The sequence below is a fragment of the Psammomys obesus genome, unplaced genomic scaffold, assembly GCF_907164565.1.
Source record: "Psammomys obesus unplaced genomic scaffold, mPsaObe1.curated_primary_1811, whole genome shotgun sequence".
Classification (NCBI taxonomy): domain Eukaryota; kingdom Metazoa; phylum Chordata; class Mammalia; order Rodentia; family Muridae; genus Psammomys; species Psammomys obesus.
In genome coordinates, this window is record NW_026585504.1 from 22,325,613 (window position 1) to 22,344,077 (window position 18,465).

At 42.2% G+C, this 18,465-nt stretch overlaps 1 protein-coding gene across 1 annotated transcript in view; it reads left to right on the forward strand.

The window, feature by feature from the left end:
* The window catches only part of Ryr3 (ryanodine receptor 3), a 530,745-nt gene that overhangs the window by 211,154 nt on the left and 301,126 nt on the right, over positions 1-18,465 (forward strand). Inside the window, exon 4 of the mRNA XM_055599056.1 lies at positions 15,949-16,023. Within this exon, the coding sequence (XP_055455031.1) occupies positions 15,949-16,023 (75 nt within the window). The remainder of the gene's footprint in view (positions 1-15,948; positions 16,024-18,465) is intronic.

Here is an 18,465-nt window from a genome sequence, read left to right on the forward strand (position 1 = left end):
CCCCCCCCCCCAGGGAGGAGCAGTCTGTTAGGCCACAGAGGAGGACTTTGCAGCCAGCCCTGAAGATACCTGATAAAACAGGGTCAGATGAAAGGGGAGGAGGTCCTCCCCTATCAGTGGACTTGGAAAGGGGCAGGGAGGAGACCAGGGAGGGAGTGTGGGGTTGGGGAGGGAATGAGGGAGCAGGATACAGCTGGGACACAGAGTTAACAAAATGTAACTAAAAAGAAAAAAATAATAATAATTAAAAAAAAAAAAGAAGGAGCAGCCTGCCTCCTTCCAGTCTGTCCACCTTTCTCTCTAGTTCTCCTTGAGGGCAACCCACTCACTACTGCTTTCAGACGACATGTGATTGCTCTTTGAGTTTCTGGAGACCCTGATGGGCAGCCACCCCACCCAGTGGGAGAAGTGATTGTTGCAAGGCTCATTTTGGTATCAAGTCATCACACTGCATTACTAGTAAGCACAAAGCCCACTGAGAAACAACTGACTTGGTTTTTTCCCCCATCCGTTGAAAAAGGACAAATGAAAAAACAAACAACAAAAAAGGCAGATGAATACAAGTGAGTTTTAGTTTCATTAACCGTATAGATTCTTTTTAAATTTTTCCTAAATTGTGAGAAATGGTATTTATGAGGTGGTCTGCCCACTCCCCAGGAGCTTTGTAAGAAACTTTGCCATTTAAAATGCTTTTTTTTTTTTCCAACAAAGCCATGAGGTCCTGTGGCTTGAGCAAGTCAGGTTTTGCTATCAGGCCAAAATGTTATCCTCTCTATGTCAGTTTGATAAATTCCCTTTTTACACAATGGGAAAAAATAAATCAGATGGTGTGTGCTCTATTTGGTCCCCGGCTTCCATTCACAGATGTAGAGGAAAACTGTTTTTAAAATGAGGCTTTTTTTTCCCATCTGACAGAAGAGCAAGGTAGTGAAAGAAACAGTTGAACCTAAACTAGGTCTCTGGAAGGTGGGCTTTTGAAAACATCCAGTAAAAGTACTGCCCAAGTATTATATTATTTATGACTCTGAGAGATAACAGCTCAGCAGACACAGACAAAAGCAGAGTAGTGTGGATGAGAGTGCAGAATTCTGAGTAAGGCAAATCTTGAAGGCCAGGGGACCTGTAAGACAGTATGACTAAGATCTGAGGTGACTGTGAGGTGACTTGAGAGGAGCGTGTGTCAGAGAAGAAATTGTGATGGTCCCTGTCTCCTAATCCACTCTTTTCTCCTAACTCCATGTCCCTCTCCATCTAGGTTCTGAGGAGCACAGAGGTGAGGAGCGAGACCCAGATTGCATAGGAGGCAGTTAGAGAAGGATCCAGATGACGGCTAATGCTGTAAGGCTGTGTAGATTAGGGGTAACTAACTAAAAGAAAGCTGAAACTCTTCCTCGATCAAGACTGAGTAGTCTTGAGCCCTCACGAAGTGGAGATTTTGTAGTAGAGCTGAGTGTCTTTCTATATGTCACTTGTATGGCAGGAGAGATGAGACTGTGGCAGAGAGAGTATAATATAATGTCCGTGCTTAAACTATCAAAGCCATCGGGAAGTAATAATATTTGTTTAGAGCATCTATAGAGGTCTGGGAAAATGTTAGAAAATGCATCATGGGTCCAACAGGATGCTTCTGAGAGTAGAGTACCTACCTACTAACTGCCAAGTGTCATGCTAATTCCATGGATGAAGGGTCCAGAATTACTTAGATAGTTGCAGAACTGTGGATCTTGAGCATGACTATGTATCAGTTACCCTGAGAACCACTCTAAGGATGCAGCTTGATGGTCATACATTTACTTGGCATTTACTAGGGTCTATATTCAAGCCCTAGTAGATACATAAATAAGAATGGCCCCAAAATAAGAATGGCCATGGGAGACAGGACCTCTACAAACACAAGAGATCAAAATCTCAGGAAAGTGGCCCACTTTTTGTGTCGTAGGTTTCTTTTCCTGTTTTGTTTTCATGGAAGATTCTCTTAGGAATTTGGTCTATAGCTGGGATCCAGGGCTCCCTCTCCATAATAAACCCACAAGGGACCCAGAAGCATGGTGACCACATAGCAGCACGTGGTTCTGGTGCAGGAGCTAGGTGTCAGGATCAGCTGCTCTTTTGTCTGCAGGCCCCATGTTCACAGAACTCAAAGAAGGAGTTTCTCCCTTTCTGTACTCCTGGGAGAACTCAGGCTGTTTTGCTTGTTGTGAAGTTGGCTTTAGGTGTATGACATTGATATAGGAAAAAAAAAAAGCATGAATTCCTCTTTATACAGCAAGATCTTAGCAGGGCTAGTACATCAGGGACAGGAAGATTAAAAAAAAAAAGAAAGAAAGAAAGAACAGGTGTTGATATAGGGTGCTTAGAAAGAAAAGGTCAGCAACCGCTGTAAGAACTTCAGAAAAGGGAGGAACAGAGTCAGACAGCAAATGATAGCCAGTTGGAGGGGCTTTAGAGTACACATAGGTGGAGGTACTTGCATGCAGTAGGACTTATTGTATGTAAGCAATAAGTGCTTTATGATAAAAAAAAATTTCTCCTATTTTTAAATCTGCCAATCCACAGGATAAACAGTAATGTTTTAATAGAGAGAAAATAATAGAGATAATATTGAAAGTTTTTAATGCATGGTACTCTGACATTTCAAATGTTAGATTCTTGGTAGGAGATATTGGATATACATTAAATTTGGTAAAAAGAAATTCGTGGGCAAAGTTACTGGTCCTCACCCTGTATGGCTCTGGCCTGCTCTAGTACCAGCAATCTGAGTATGGGTAATTCAGATAAGAACAAGAGCAGTGACTGAAGGCAAATCTGGCTGATGGGTCATTTTATGTGAGGAATGAACTTGACAGTGTTTGATTCTAAGAAACCTGTTAGATACAGAAGAAAGGAGGAAATTAATTCTAATAAAAAAAAAGTAATCAGCTCATTTCTTTCCAAAGTATACTTGCCATTGGTCTCCGTGTCATCCATACCTTGACAAATGTCTCCTGTCGGTTTGTCCATTTTAAAAATGCGATAGCAAGAGCTGTGTGTGAGAGCTACAATCCCAGCGTTCTGGTTGCTCAAAGAAAAGTGTGGCCGAATCTCAGAAGAGCCACACCCAAGCAGCCAACTGTTCACCGTTGGTGGAGGATACCACCCCCTCCTGCTTCAACCACAGACCTTGTCACATCCCAGGCCTAGCAAGGAAGGACCTCAGTGCCGTCTCACCAGCCACAGTAGCTCAGGCCAAGGAGTAGGGAAAATGGCTGTATAAATCTGTAGCAATTCTTAGAAGTCAAAACTTCTGCAGCTTTGAGACTTGAACCAAAGGCTTCATATGCAGTACGTGTGTGCTTTATCACCACCCTTTCACCAGCCAAAGCTTGCCTTTGAAGATTTGGAAGGAAGATTCCTGGGATGTCTTTAGCCCAGCCATCAGGGCTTAAGTATACAGCACCCAAGAGCTCTTCCTTCTCAGGGCATTTGGTTTCCAGAAAAGAAAAAATAAAAGCAACTCTGTCTCCACAGCAGCAGACCCTAATGACCAAAGCCAATTTCTCCTTACTCAATGGACCACATCTAAGCACAACAAACACCAAGTTGACATCCTGGCCTGGAAGAGCCTACCCCACACTGTGTGTTTATGCACCCAATGACAAGTATACTTTGGAAAGAAATGAGCCAATTACTTTTTTAATTAGAATCGTTACCCCCTTTTCTTCTATATCCATCCATATTCCTTTTACACTGATGACACAGAATTTTCAGTTTCTGAAATTAGACACTGGCCTTTGACTCTATTCTCTTCAAATGCTTTCATCATATTATAAAATTAATGTCATTAACTAAATACTTGGACCACCTCCTCATCCAGAAAAAAAAAAAAAAAGTCATCCTTGACACTTTCAAAATGAAGGGTTGGCTGGATTCAATTAATCATAAAACAGGAGAATGGTGAATGTGGCCTATATTGGCAGGCATGAGACAGGGAAGACTGTTGAATTTGTTTAGCAGTAAAATGTGTGTGTTAAAAGATAAAGGAAGTCATAGGAAAGCAGCCTCTCTCGCACTGTCTTTGCGGCATGTTCGGTTCTGTGATGGGAAGAGACAGGAAGAGAGAACAGCACTGGGATGTGAGAGGTGAGGTTCCCCAGTCACCCTGCTGCCTCTGGGATAACAGCTTAGAAGCAGATGGAGTAGTGATCACCCTAGGCCTTCCACCACCATATGCGATGGCCATTTTAACTCAATGTGAGTTGTAACCTAATAGTTCCTTGGCATCAGCTAACTTCAAGCGGGCAAGCCATGAAGTGGGATTCAGAAAACCGGGCTGTTGGATGCTATAACTTCTTCCCTTTTTCAGAACCTCACTAAAGTTTGTTTCATGATTTGGGTTTTTGTTGATATCCTAAGACACACTTGAAGATGCCCAGAATGTGAAAGCTTTTTCTGAAATACTAAAGCAAGTGTCTAAAGCAGTGGTTTTCAACCTTCCTAATGCTGCAACCCTTGAATACCGTTTGTCATGTTGTGGTAACCCACAACCATAAAATTACTTTATTGCTATTTAATACCTGTTAATTTTACTACCATCAAGAATTGTCATGTAAATATCTGATATCCAGGATATCTGACATGCAACCTCTGTGGGGGTCGTGACTCAAAGGTTGGGAACCGCTGATCTAAAGGGTTAGCCCTGCTTGAACTGAGCTGCCCACATGTATGTAAAGGACATCTTAGGAGAGAAACGTTTTGGAATTCCATCCCATTGTTTTCTGCAGCCTCCATCTCAGGCACGGCAGCCTGCTGATTCTAGACTCATAATCTACTGTAATGAGTAGAAAATCAAAGCGTCAAATCTTCATGTCATGTTTGATTCTCCACTGAGAACTTTAGAAGAGAGAGGGTCTCTTTCTCCAGCCCAGCAAATACAGGCACTTATATAGCTGATTGGAGGGGTCTGACAGTAAAGAAGAGAGTTAAATATGCTTTTATTGGGGGGAGGGTTCCTTGGAGTTCACATGGATTTAGGATGGAGTTATACCTGGAGAATAACTGGTAAATGCCTGTTGTCTCATTTGCTGGCTCTGGCTCCTGATCTCAGCTCACATTAACCTGTGCTCATAGCCCTCCTTTTCCTTAGATGTGCTTTCTGAGTTCTAGTGTGTTTTAGCAAAGTCTCTCTTTCACTGTAATTAAAGAGAAATAATTATTCCAATTTCTAGGCATTCACAGATTAAGACCTACCTGAAAATTCTCATTGGCTCCTTTGGTGTCCTCAAAGCTAAAGAGGTATTGCTTACCCCTATGTGTCTATCCCTCACAGAAAAAAAAAAAAAAAAAAAAAAGCGTTTTAGACTGAAGTCTCGGGAGTGTTGCCAGACTTGGTGGTCATCAAGCCTGCCGCTGAAGGGAAAGATAGGTTTAGCACCTTCTAACCGCACATAGGCAACCCTGAGAAGTGTAGAACTGGGGTGAACCAAGCCTTCAGAAGCTAGAGTGAGATCCAAAGAGAAGAACCTATAGGTTCAGATGAGCTAATGGGTCTGGGACCCATGCATAGTGGTGGGGGGACCTCATGACAAGAGAATTTCCCCCCACAGAATCTGGAGCTGAGGCTCAGGGAATAGTAAAATATGGAGGTCTTGGGTATCGTAAATAGAGACTTCCTCTGTGAGGTTTCCGTGTAACACCAGACTGAAAAATAGCACTCTAGAGCTAAAGGCAAAAAAAAAAAAAAAAAATAGCAGTGCGTTCCCATCTGCCTGTCAGGTAGGCTGAGTCAGTTATGGAGGACCCTATTCAACCTTCAGTTGCTCACAGGTGCGGTTTATTCGCTAAAGAGACAAAGTGCACTGATGGAGGTCCATTTCTTTAAATATATGCAGCATGTGGTCCTCCGTACACACACGGATGCATTTTAGTGAGATGTTGATGTGGACGGAGTGCTAAAGAAAAGTTTAGGGCAGGCTAAAGTGCAACCGTTCTGCAACCATCTAAGTGGCTATTTGAGTGAGCGTGGGGGGGTATACATTGGTGTATATGTACATGTATGCGTGCTCATGGGTGGGAGAGTACTTGTGTGTGCAGGTGAGCATGCATGTGTGTGCGAATGTTCATGTGAAGGGTGAGTGTGTATATGTGCAGGTGTCTATGTATATGTGTACGTGAGTATGCATGTACATGAGTACACACAGGTACTCATTCACATGTGTGCACGTGCATTTGGAAGCCAGAGGAAAACCTTGGTGGTGTTCCTCAGATGCTATCCATAGTTAATCAAGTTCCTTATTTATTGATGATAGAGATTCTCACTGAACCCAGAGCACACTAGGCAAGTGATCCTGGCTGTCTAGAAAACCCCAGAACTCTGCCTGCCTCTAACCCCCAGCACTGAGAGCACAAGCAAGCCTCACATGTTTTACGTGGGGTCTAGAGGTCAAACTCAGGTCCCTGTGCTTACAAGGCAAGCATTTGGCAGGTTAAGCCATCTTCTGTGTTCTAGCTATTTCACTTCTATAGATTTCCTTATCATTCTTGTGAATACACAAGCAGTATTTGAAAATACTCTAAATTCTGCATCTTGTCAAAATGGTGTATCATAAACATTCTCTGTTTTTCCCTACCCCTGGTGATTGCAGCCTTTAATGGTCACAGGCTAGAACATCCTAAAGAATTCCCGTGATTTACTAGACAGTATTTCTGCTGCATATTTAGATTCTTGCCAGGTTTCCTTGTGTTTTGTTAGAACCATTATAAGGCTTTTGACACAGCTGTGTGCATTCCTTCTTGCTGCTTTTGAATTATCCCTGGAAGTAAATCTGCTACGTCAGAGGTTATGGACTTCCTTGTGGCTGTTTTTATATACTACCATATTGCCTTGCAAAAGCGCTGTACTGAAAGCCACCATGCTCAGCCTTGCATAAGCTAAACTACAGTTCATATAGCATTTTTCCTTCTGATTTTTGTGCATTTAGTAGATATAATGTGATATAGCCAAGATCATATACTTGCAATTTCTTTCATTATTAAAAGAAAGAAAAAGTGTTTCCATGTGTTTTCATTTTATTCTGATAGCTATCACTTATTCATAGCTTTCTTCCTGCGTTAGTTGGCTTTTTCTTCTACCACATTTCAATGACATATGAACCTCTTTGCCACTATGGTACAAAGTCTTTGTGTAATCTATTAAGTGTTTCAGTTTCTACCTTTCTGGAGCTCATTGATTTGTGTACAGCTGTATCTGCCTGTTGTTTCCTTTGAATGTTATCATTCCCTCAGAGCATAGGCAAGTTCTGGGATGAGCTCGAATACAGCAAAGGATGCTGACTATCTTATTACATGCTAGTTGTTCTCTAACTTAATTTTAAAGTGGAATATTTAACTCTTACAATCATGATCAGATGTTCTTATCCTCTCGTTGGCCATTGTTCAATGTTTCTCTGACTTGCTAGCCACATACAGGAAACATGTCTCAGTCCTGCCTCTGTCACGTACAGAACAGCCTCCTTACAGATAATGGTTAACATTGTTAGATCTATATGGACTGTCTGTGCTTGCCATATGCTTCTTTGTGACTCTGTAGCAGAGCAAATTAGTTAATCTTGCTTCAAGGCATTTTGTATAAGTTCCCTTTCAGAACCAATGTTTATTAGTGTTCAGATTTCAGCATTAATCTCAAAAATTCTGTTGAGCTCCAGCTACTCTCTTACTCTTAACTGAAAGAACATAAAAATCTTAATGAAACTTAGCAGAATAAACAATTACAAATATTACTTTTACCATTCTGTACACCAAAGTATACCTTTCCATGTCATCATATTTGAAATTGTATCCAATAAGTTTCTTGTTTCCCCTCAAAGGTAATACTTACATAAGAAGACTATTAAAATCTTAATAATTTATAACAGTCATGAGTTCAGCCTTTTGTGGTGAAATAACTGAGCTAGCTGACTCTGCTAGTCACCTGCTATTCACTTAGCCTATTTAGCTTATTCACTTTCATTGTCCTGTACATAAAAGGCGCCATTATTATTTAGCTCTCTCTTATCTAGGGAAAGTCATGTCTCTTGTGCTGTGCAAGAACCTCTACCGTTTCTTGCAATCTTCTAAAGGGACTTGTTCTTTCTTTTATAGCCTGAGTGGAACCAAGTGAGATATGGGATACACAAGGAAGAGAAAATGAGAGCAGGTGCACCCAGAAACACCATACTCTGCAGAGCACCCCAGGGTCGTGGCTCTTGAAGTGTGGTGGGCCACAATTCAGCAAGGAGCCAACCTGGAGTCTTGGAATACTTCTTAAGGCCTAGGAGCCCCCAAAGTAGAAAGGAGCTTTTCAGATCACAGAACAAGTTGCTGTGTGTGTTTGTGTGTGTGTGTGTGTGTGTGTGTGTGTGTGTGTGTGTGTATGAAACAATCTTAACGTATTCATGGCTGGATAGAAGGTAATAAACTTTCTGCCTCCATGGTCATGATTTCTGGTTTGCCTTCATGAAAGGCGTTGTTCTTTGGAAGCTACAAAAACAAATGTTAATAATGAAAATTAATATTGAAATTACAGATGATTTGATTGAATTAAGTGTCTAGTGCAACATTCTTCCTCTAGACATAGAATCGGGGCCTTTAAACAGCTTTTCCCTGGTGTACCCTCTCATTACAAGGTGACTCAAAGGGTAGCCTTCTACCAGTGGTGACTTTCAGGGACACTCATGGCAGGGATAGAACTACAACCCCAAAAAATGCCTCCCAGCCTGGACGTATAGGCAGTACCTCATGAATAGGTGCATGTATCCTTTATGTAAGAAGTGACATCTTTCCTGAAATACCAGTCCAGGGCTGACACCAAAAGAATTAGTAAAATTTGTTCTTAGCCCCAAGTTCAGATTCCAAGTCACACTTTCCAGGCAACTGGGAAGTTTTTGTTTTTTGTTTTGTTTTTGTTTTTGTTTTGCGTTTCCTATGACTCTTTGTTCTGATATGCAAAGTGGAGTCCCAAGGACCACACCCATGGATTGTTTATTCATTCTTTTAGGAACTATTTGGGGAGTGTCTCCAATTCATCTGATACTGATAAAGTGACATTGAAATGACAGAGACAGGGCACTGAAGTTTGACTCTTCTGGAGCTTACTTTGTTTCTAGGGGAAGAAGGGCAGAAACATAACAAAATTAACATACCAATTCACATCAGCTCATAATAAAGCAGAAGACTGTGATAGAGAGAGGCCATCTCTTTGCAAAGAGTGGAAGAGGAGACCTCTGTAATAAGTAAGTATTTGTGTGATATTTGGGGGGTAGAAATGAGTAAAAAATAGGAGCAGATTGTGAGAACATTGAAAGAGGTAGGCTCTGGGAAATGTATGTGCAGAGGACATATGGGTAGCAGCAAGGTTATCTTAAAAAGTGCAGATCAGTCAGAATGGCTGGAGCAGAAGCAATGGGGAGCATGTTTCTGGTGGATGAAATTAGAGGGGTGTCGGGGGGGCCAGCTCAGGTACAGTAAGTTTTGTCGACTCACAGTCAGCCAGGCAAAGCCAGCCTGTGGTACAGCCTGCTAAGAATAATTTCTAAATTTTGAGCATATTCCTTTAAAATCTGTGTGAGGTGTGACTGATAAGTACAAGACAGAGAGCACAGAGCCTAACATATTCACCGTGAAATTTCTCTCAGAGAAATTTTCGGTCCTGATACAGAGAACTAGATGCCACTGTAGGAGCATCAGACTTCTAACTCGAGGGCAAGCCCCTGGAGAGTTTGTAGCAAGAGAGCAAAGATGTGGTTTACAAAGATGTGGTTGGCAAGGGTGGTTCTGGCTGCCGCATTAGCCCACAACTTACTTTAAAGGCACGTTTTGGAGGTTGTCACCATAGGCCAGGAGAGACACAAAGCAGTCTCAAGAACTAGAAGCAGTAAATACCACTGCCACCACCATCTATGGTTTCTTTTGCTTACTCCATCACTACCACGTGAAAGAAACCAGATGAGAGAATGATCCTTTCTGCCCTCCTTTCCTCTACCACTGACTTTCCTTCCTAAGTGTTGACTGGGACACCATCCTTTCATAAACTCCTACAGTGTCTTGCTGGCTGTGGGACAGAGTCCTTACAGTGAACAAGTGTGTCTTGGCCCTGCGTAGCCTGACTAGTCTGTCTTTGCACCCGAGCTGACACCACCTGTTCCTGTCTATGGGCATAGCACTGACTACTGAATGGATGTGAGTAATCCAGTGTGACTCACACTTTCTACATGAAGACGCAGTCTACCTGAGCTGCCACCTCTTTCTTAGCATCTGTTTATCAGCAGCCTGTGGCTGGTCTGCCTTTTTTAACAGAGCCATTCTGTCACACATGCTCCTTACCCTTTTGGTCTATTCAAAACCGGGCTTCACTTCTTTAATATGCATGCTGTTTCTAAGTGTGACATGACTTTATTTTTGTCCAAGTGTCATCTCTCCCGCTACACTGCAGAAAAGGCAATAGTGTGACGCGTGGTTAAAGACCCTTTGTTAAGTCCAGACTCTGCACTGGGGACCTATGTGATTTTGAGAGAGTTCTGTAACCTATGGGTCAGTTCACACGGCTGTAAATTGGGGGTGGTTATCATTGAAGCTCTAGTTAACATCAAGTAAGATGTTCCCTGTGTACTGCTCTGCGTTCTGTGCCTACCACAGGATTTAAGCCAATTAAGTTACAGCTCTTTAAGGCCCAGGAAAGATGTCTCTCTATCTCTTTGCATTGATGCTTTATGCAGTCACTGTGCACACATTAGAAAAATGAGGTTAAGATCCATCATTAACCCCAGTAGACATGGTACTATAATATCCACTGTGCCATATAAAGCAGGGTACCCTCCTGAGGTAACCAATTCCTCACATACAAAATTCGTTACTCTCTTTGTCATAAGAGACAGTGGCAGTATGCAAAGCGCCATATGCGTATATATTGCTCCATGGCAGCAATCACCAGGATGTTCAAAACAGAAGATGCCTCTCCCATCCTAGCACCAGAGCCACCCATTCCTCTAACACAGTAATTCCCAAAATCCTATCCTTAGACTAGCAGTATCAGTATCACCTAGACCTTCTTAGAAATGCAGATTCTTAGGCCAGCCCCAGGCCAGTACTAATTCTCAGAAATTAGTACTGTGGCATGAGGACCTGGTGATTCTGATATTCCTCAGCATCTACAAGCTACTGTCTTATATGAAAGAGAAGCTCAGCTCAAATGTGAGGCTCCAGGGAAAATTGCATTCAATTCCAGTGGGCATCTAAATCCCTTTCTCTTTCTGGTGGCATCATAATGATAGACATGAGGTCCCATCGATGTGTCTAGAAGTACCAGAAGAGAAGAGCCCAAGCCACTCCATAATAGTGTTTAGAGTCAGCAACTCTTGGGTCCCTCTAATTACAGATCTGAATGGACCACAAAAGAATTGGAGTGGGACCCACAGTTGATAGCAGGATGCCTAATTCAGTCACTTATTCATATTGGAAGTGTGTACATTCAGTATAAACCATTGGAACCATCAGCTAAGTTGTAACGATACAAGCTCATAGGGACAATCCCGGTTAGACAGACAAGATGTAAAATGATTCAGCACATCTAATTTTAACGTAAGGTGTTGACACATTTGTAAATACAGCTGAAGTTGGTGCAAATGATTTCATGAAGTCTGGAAATATTGTGAAGGGCGGCATAATCCTACATGGTATTAAAGCCTGAGAACACTTAAATATCTCCATAGGCAGGGGAGGGGGAGCACAGTCGCATTTAGATTCAGTTATCAGCTTCCTTTCAATATACCCCATTTGTCTTTTTTTTTTTTTTTCTCTTTAGGCTCACTGTGTGACATGAGAGGGAAAATCTCTTCCACAGAGCAATTCTGCTAATCCAAACAGAAATGAGATGAAATCATTCATAGCCTATTATTACTCAGACCTCCGTTTCTCTCCCCACCACTTGCTTCTTGTCCTCTGTATGGCTCATTGCCGTGCCCAGAGGGGACAGGATGGGCAGGATAAAACTGCAGGCAGTGCCTTGGGTAGCCAGTCTGCAGCTCTAGAAAAAAAAAAAAAAGTGGGATGCAAATTGCTAAAATGATGCTTGACCGTGGCCCATGGAAGATGGCTCAGTGGGTAAAATGCTTGCTGTACACGCATGGGAACCTGAGTTCAAATCCCCAGTATCACGACATCCAAGTGTGTCAACATGCACCTGTAAGCTCAGCAGTGGGAGGAAGAGGAAGTGGGGTTCCAGGAGCTCTCTAGATAGCCAGTCAACTGGTCAGGCTGAGACCCTGTCTCAAAACAATAAGGTGGAAGGCAATTGAATAAAAAAAAAAAAATAGCCCATGTCCACGTGTGGTCTCCACATGCACAATTGTGGACAAGTACACACACACACACACACACCACACACACACCACCTCACACCATACCATACTCTTGTACAAATACACACACACTAATTATCTTGGTGGCTATCTGGGACTTTGGAACCTCCTTTGGTACATGTTTGTGGAGGAGAAAGCCTGTGAGCAGCAAGCATCTTCTTTTAAAAGAGTGTGTGTTTAAAAAATGTGTTACCTGGGGATAGATTAGCATGATGCGAGGAAACCTAGATTAGTACCGAAGCGTATAGTCTTAATTGTCGATTTCAGCTGACTTCTTTGTAACCACTTGTAACTGGGTAACTTACACCTGTGTTTCATAGCATATGTTGTTCATTTCAGGCTAGCACTGTGTGGATCAGAGTCAGGTAGAAGATCAGGTACCAGCGGACTGATTTCCTTTAGGCTATTGTCATCTTCTCTGCTGTGCTATTTGCTGTTTGGGCAACCACTACCAAATTGTCAAAATGGATGTGTAGAGGGGGGCAGAGAAGATAACCATACATGTCTCTCCACTAAAGGGATAATTTTTTCAGGACTAATTCCTCTTTCAAAATGCTGGATTTCCAGATTCTGACTGTTATGAATAAAGCTGCTACAAACATGGTTGAGCAGATGTCCTTGTTGTGTACTGGAGTATACTTTGGATATATGCCTGGAGTGGTATAGCTGGATCTTGACAATTTCTAATTGTCTGAGAAAGCACCAGATTGACTTCCAAAGCAGTTATACAAGTTTACATTCCCACCAGCAATGGAAGAGGGTTCCCTTTTCTCCACATCCTCTCCAGTGTATGTTGTCATTTGAGTTTTTGATCTTAGCCATTCTGATGGGTGTAAGGTGTCATTTTGATTTGCATCAGGGTTATTTTGATTTGCATCTCCCTGATGGCTAAGAATGTTGAACATTTCTTTTTTTTTTTCTTTTTTTAAAATTTTTATTAACTACACTTTATTCACTTTGTATCCCCCCTGTAGCTCCCTCTTTCCTCCCCTCCCAATCCCACCTTCCCTCCCCTTCTCCACTCATACCCCTCCCCAAGTCCACTGATAGGGGAGGTCTTCCTTTCCTTCCTTCTGATCCTACTCTATCAGGTCTCATCAGGAGTGGCTGCATTGTCTTTCTCTATGTCCTGGTAAGGCTGCTCTACCCTCAAAGGGAGGTGATCAAAGAGCAGGCCAATCAGTTCATGTCAGAGACAGTCCCTGTTCCCATTTCAGGGATTCTTTTTTTTTTTAATTTTTTATTAATTACACTTTATTCATTTTGTATCCCCCCATAAGCCCCTCCCTCCTCCCCTCCCGATCCCTCCCTCCCTCCCCTTTCTGCATGCATGCCACTCCCCAAGTCTACTGATAAGGGAGGTTCTCCTCTCCTTTCTGATAGCCAACTGATGGGCAGAGTGAATGGAATTTTATGTAAGAATTGGGAAATAGTAAGAGCTGGAGGGGACAGGAACTCCACAAGGAGAGCAACAGAACAAGATAAATTGAACACAGGGAACTTCCCAGAGACTGATACTCCAACCAAGGACTATTCGTGGAGATAACCTAGAACCCCTGCACAGATGTAGCACATGGCAGTTAAGTGTCCAAGTAGGTTACATAGTAATGGGAAGAGGGACTGCCTCTGACATAATCTGATTGGCCTGCTCGTTGATCACCTCCCCCTGAGGGCGGAGCAGCCTTACCAGGCCACAGTAGAGGACAATGCAGCCACTTTTGATGAGAACTGTTGAACATTTCTTCAAGTGTTTCTCTGCCATTCAATATTCCTCTATTGAGAATTCCCTGTTAGCTCTGTACCCCATTTTTAATTGGATTACCTGATTTGTTGTTGTTTAACTTCTTGAGTTCTTTATATATCCTGGCTATTAGCCCTCTGTCAGATATAGGTTTGGCAAAGATCCTTTCCCAATCTGTAGGCTGTATTTTGTTCTGAGGACAGTGTCCTTTGTTTTACAGAAGCTTTTCAGTTTCATGAGGTCCCATTGCTAATCTTAGAGCCTGTGCTGTTGGTGTTCTGTTCAGGAAGTTGTCTCCTCTGTCAATGAGTTCAAGGCTCTTCCCCACTTTTTTTTCTAACAGGTTTAGTGTGTCTGGTTCCTCAACAGAGAAATAGATACAGAAATTGTGGTACATTTTCACAATGGAAAACTACTCAGCTATTAAAAACAAGGAAATCATAAAATTTTCAGGCAAATGATGGGAACTAGAAAAGATCATCTTGAGTGAGGTAACCAGAAGCAGAAAGACACACATGGTATATACTCACTCATAAGTAGCTATTAGCCATATAATATAAGATAAACATACTAAAATCTATACTCCTAAAGAAGCTAAACAACAAGAAAGACCCTAGGGAAAATGTTCAATCCTCACTTGGGACAAATGTGATAGACATTAGAAGAAGGAGAAGACAGGGAACAGGACAGAAACTTACCAGAGAGGGCCTCTGAAGGACTCTACTGATTGAGGTATCCAAGCAGAGGCTGATACTCATAGCCAAACTTTATGCAGAGGGCATAGAATTTTATGAAAGAAAAGGGATCTAGAAAGACCTGGAGGAGACAAGGGTTTCAAAAGGAGACAAATAGAGCCAAAAAAACTGGGCCCTGAGAGCCCTGCAGAGACTCATATCCCAACCAAGGACCATGCATGGAGAGGACCTAAAACCCGGCTCAGATATAGCCCATAGACTCAGTATCTAAGTGGGGTCCCTAGTAAGGGGAGCAGGGGTTTCTCTGGCATGAACTCAGTTGAAGAGCTTTCCCTCTCTGATCACCTCCCACTGGGGGGTGGGGGTTGTAGTCTTACCAGGCCACAGAGGAAGACAATGCAACCAGTCCTGATGAGATCTGATAGGCTAGGGTCGAATAGAAGAGGAAGAGGACCTCCCTATCAGTGGACTAGGGGAGGGGTATAGGGGGAGAAGAGGGAGGGAGGGGGCCACAGCTAGAATACAAATTGAATAAATTGCAATAAATGATCATTTTAAAAGTTCTCATATAGAAAAAAAAATTAATGAAAAAAGTGAAAAAAAAAAAAAGTCCTGGATTTCAAAGCCATTACCAGTTGGTGTGATCTGGGGGAGTGGGGGGGAGACCTTTTGAGTTGGATGGGCAGAAAGCACAGGGGACCAAAAGGGAACAAAAGACTACAAGACCCAGAGTGTACATCGATGCCTGTCCTCCATGTTGCTCTCCTGCACTAGACTGTAGTTACTTCACATTTGTTTCTCTCTCATTCTGGCTGCTTCTGAGAAGTTTCAGAGGAAGGTAAGCAGAGCCTCCCGCGTTTACATGCTTTCAGTATAGAAGAGGTCTGGGTTTCTGCTCATCCTAGGCAGGGGCTGCTTCAGAGAAGAGCAGCAGGCCTTGCTGCCCTCTCTTAAGGATGCCGCATGGCTGTGCTTACAAGTCTCCTTCTGCCATCAATCAGCTGGACACTTGCTTCCTGAATGAATTCTTTGGGAGTTTTGCCATGATTGTTTTTCTTGGAGTCTGCATCCCAAATTGTGTTGCTTTTCTTCCAGAGAAGCCACAGCTGGTTTGTGCTGACAGTTTTCTTCCTCATTCCCACAGGCAGCACAAGGGGGTGGCCACAGGACCCTGCTCTATGGTCATGCAATTCTCCTGCGGCACTCCTTCAGTGAAATGGTAAGCACATGGAGATGACAGCTTTCACCATTCATGAGAAAGAAAGGATGAACACTGAGAGCAGTTCAGAATATAAATAATTCAACCCATTGTTGTTTCCCAATGCTTCCCTCAAATTTCAGTGATTTATGTTTGTTGAGCATGTATCCCATCCAGTAAGGAAAAGAGCCATTCCCTTTCTTTAAAATTTGCTAAGCCTAACTCCACCCTATACAGTGCTCTGACATACCAGATACCCAACAAACATTCCTTGAATGCATGACTGATCAAATGAACTGTGGAATAACTGATTTATTTAGTGTACAAAGAAAACAAATCAAAATGGGATTTGTGTGACATTTCTCTACTTGTACGCAGCTAAAGGAATGAAAGGATGTCCAGGGCCTTCAGTCCTGGAAGAATTTGAAGGTATTATGCTAATCCAGTGGCAGGAGAAAGATAATGGATGAGGTAATCACGAAACTGGTCCAGGCTATAACTAATCAGGGATTTAAAACCAGAATACTAGCCTGGGATAATTCAGCCTAACTTGGTAAGCAAAAACTTGGAATGAAAAGCATAAAAATTTCAATAAATATAACTTGTAAAATCATATGCTACTGATGTTTTGCAAGGAATTATTAAAAATATTGTAGAGATTTCTGGTTAAGATGATCAATCCTCACTTAGAAAGACAAATGCAATGGATATTGGAAGTAGTAGAAAACAAGAAATAGGACAGGAGCCTACTACAGAGGGCCTCTGAAAGACTCTACCTAGCAGTATATCAAAGCAGATGCTGAGACTCATAACCAAACCTTGGGCAGAGGGAATCATATGAAAAAGGGGGAGTTAGTAAGACATGGAGAGGATAGGAGCGCCACAAGGACCAAATATATCTGGGCACAGGGGTCTTTTCTGAAACTGACTCTCCAACCAAGGTCCATGCATGGATATAATCGAGAACCCCTGCTCAGACATAGCCTATGGCATCTCAGCATCCAAGTGTGTTTCCCTAGTAAGGGGAACAGGGGTTGTCTCTGACATATTCAGTGGCTGGCTCTTTGACCCCCACTCCACCCAGGGAGGAGCAGCCTTGACAGGCCACAGAGGATGACAATACAGCCAGTCCTGACAAGACCTGATAAACTAGGGTCAGATGGAAGGGGAGGAGGACTTCCCCTATCAGTGGACTTAGGGGGGGGCAGGAAGGAGAGGGGGGGGGGGGGGGGGGATTGAGAGGTAATGAGGGAGGGGGCTATGGCTGGGATACAAAGTAATTACCCTGTAATTAATATAAAAAATAAAAATTATAAATTATATATATATAAATATATATTATATATATTGTGATGCCGACCTAGTAAAATATAAGTTGACTCCAATAGTATTTTCTCTCAGCTCCTAAGTATATAATTCTTGAATGCTATTAATATAAGGAAGAATATTCTTCATTTTCTAACCATAATAAAACTGATACACTAACTGCTAACTTGAGGACCTGAGTTCAGACCGTCAGCACCTAAAATATACCTAAAATGTCGGCCTGGCAGCTTGTAACTCTTGCAGTGGGAGGAGGAGACAGGAAGATTGCTGTTTATTTTCACACACTTGGACATGTCCGTCACACAGTGTTCTTCTTGAAACTTGGGCTATCAAATTGTAGCACGATCAGCAGCTACTTCCTAAATAATTGATTCGCTGCAGCATATTTTGTCTGAACACTGGTACAAAGTTGACCTTTCAGACTGAACACTCACTGCTTCAGTCCTTCACGGCAAAGGATAAAACAACAATTGTCAGCTGTACCTGAGGACTGGGGCAGGGTTGAATGGAGAGACCTTTTACTGGCAGGGTGTGGAAATGAGAGCTGTTGCTTATTTAGAGGGCAAATGAGACCCTAAGATCTATTTGTTTGTTTGTTTGTTTGTTTGTTTTATACCCAGAAAGAATAAGTCTTGACCCAATATATCTCCCATGGCTCTCAAAACTCAGGCTAGCAGCCTGGTAGAGATGTGAAGGTTTGAACATTCATGCTTAAATTCACTCCTTTAAAAAAAAAATACCCCCAATTAACATAAACTCTACACTAGCTTTTTAAAAGTAACTTTGTAAAGAGCCTATGGAGTAAGACTTTTTATAATGCACCAGTTTCCCACTGCCTACAGAGAGCTGGAAGTATGCCTGTGCTCATTTCCTTCCCACTCTATTTCCAGCCTATACCACTGTGCCATCAGCAAAGAAGGCAAGGAAAAGACCCGGGGTTTATTTCCTGTATTAAGATGCTTTAAAAATAATTTTTAAAGTTTCACCTGAATATCTGTTGTCATAATCCATAGAAAAGGATAAATGTTATTTTGAGAGGTTTAAAAACTCAGGAGGTTTAAGAAAGAAAGAGAGAGAGAGAGAAAGAAAGAGAAAGAAAGAAAGAAAGAAAGAAAGAAAGAAAGAAAGAAAGAAAGA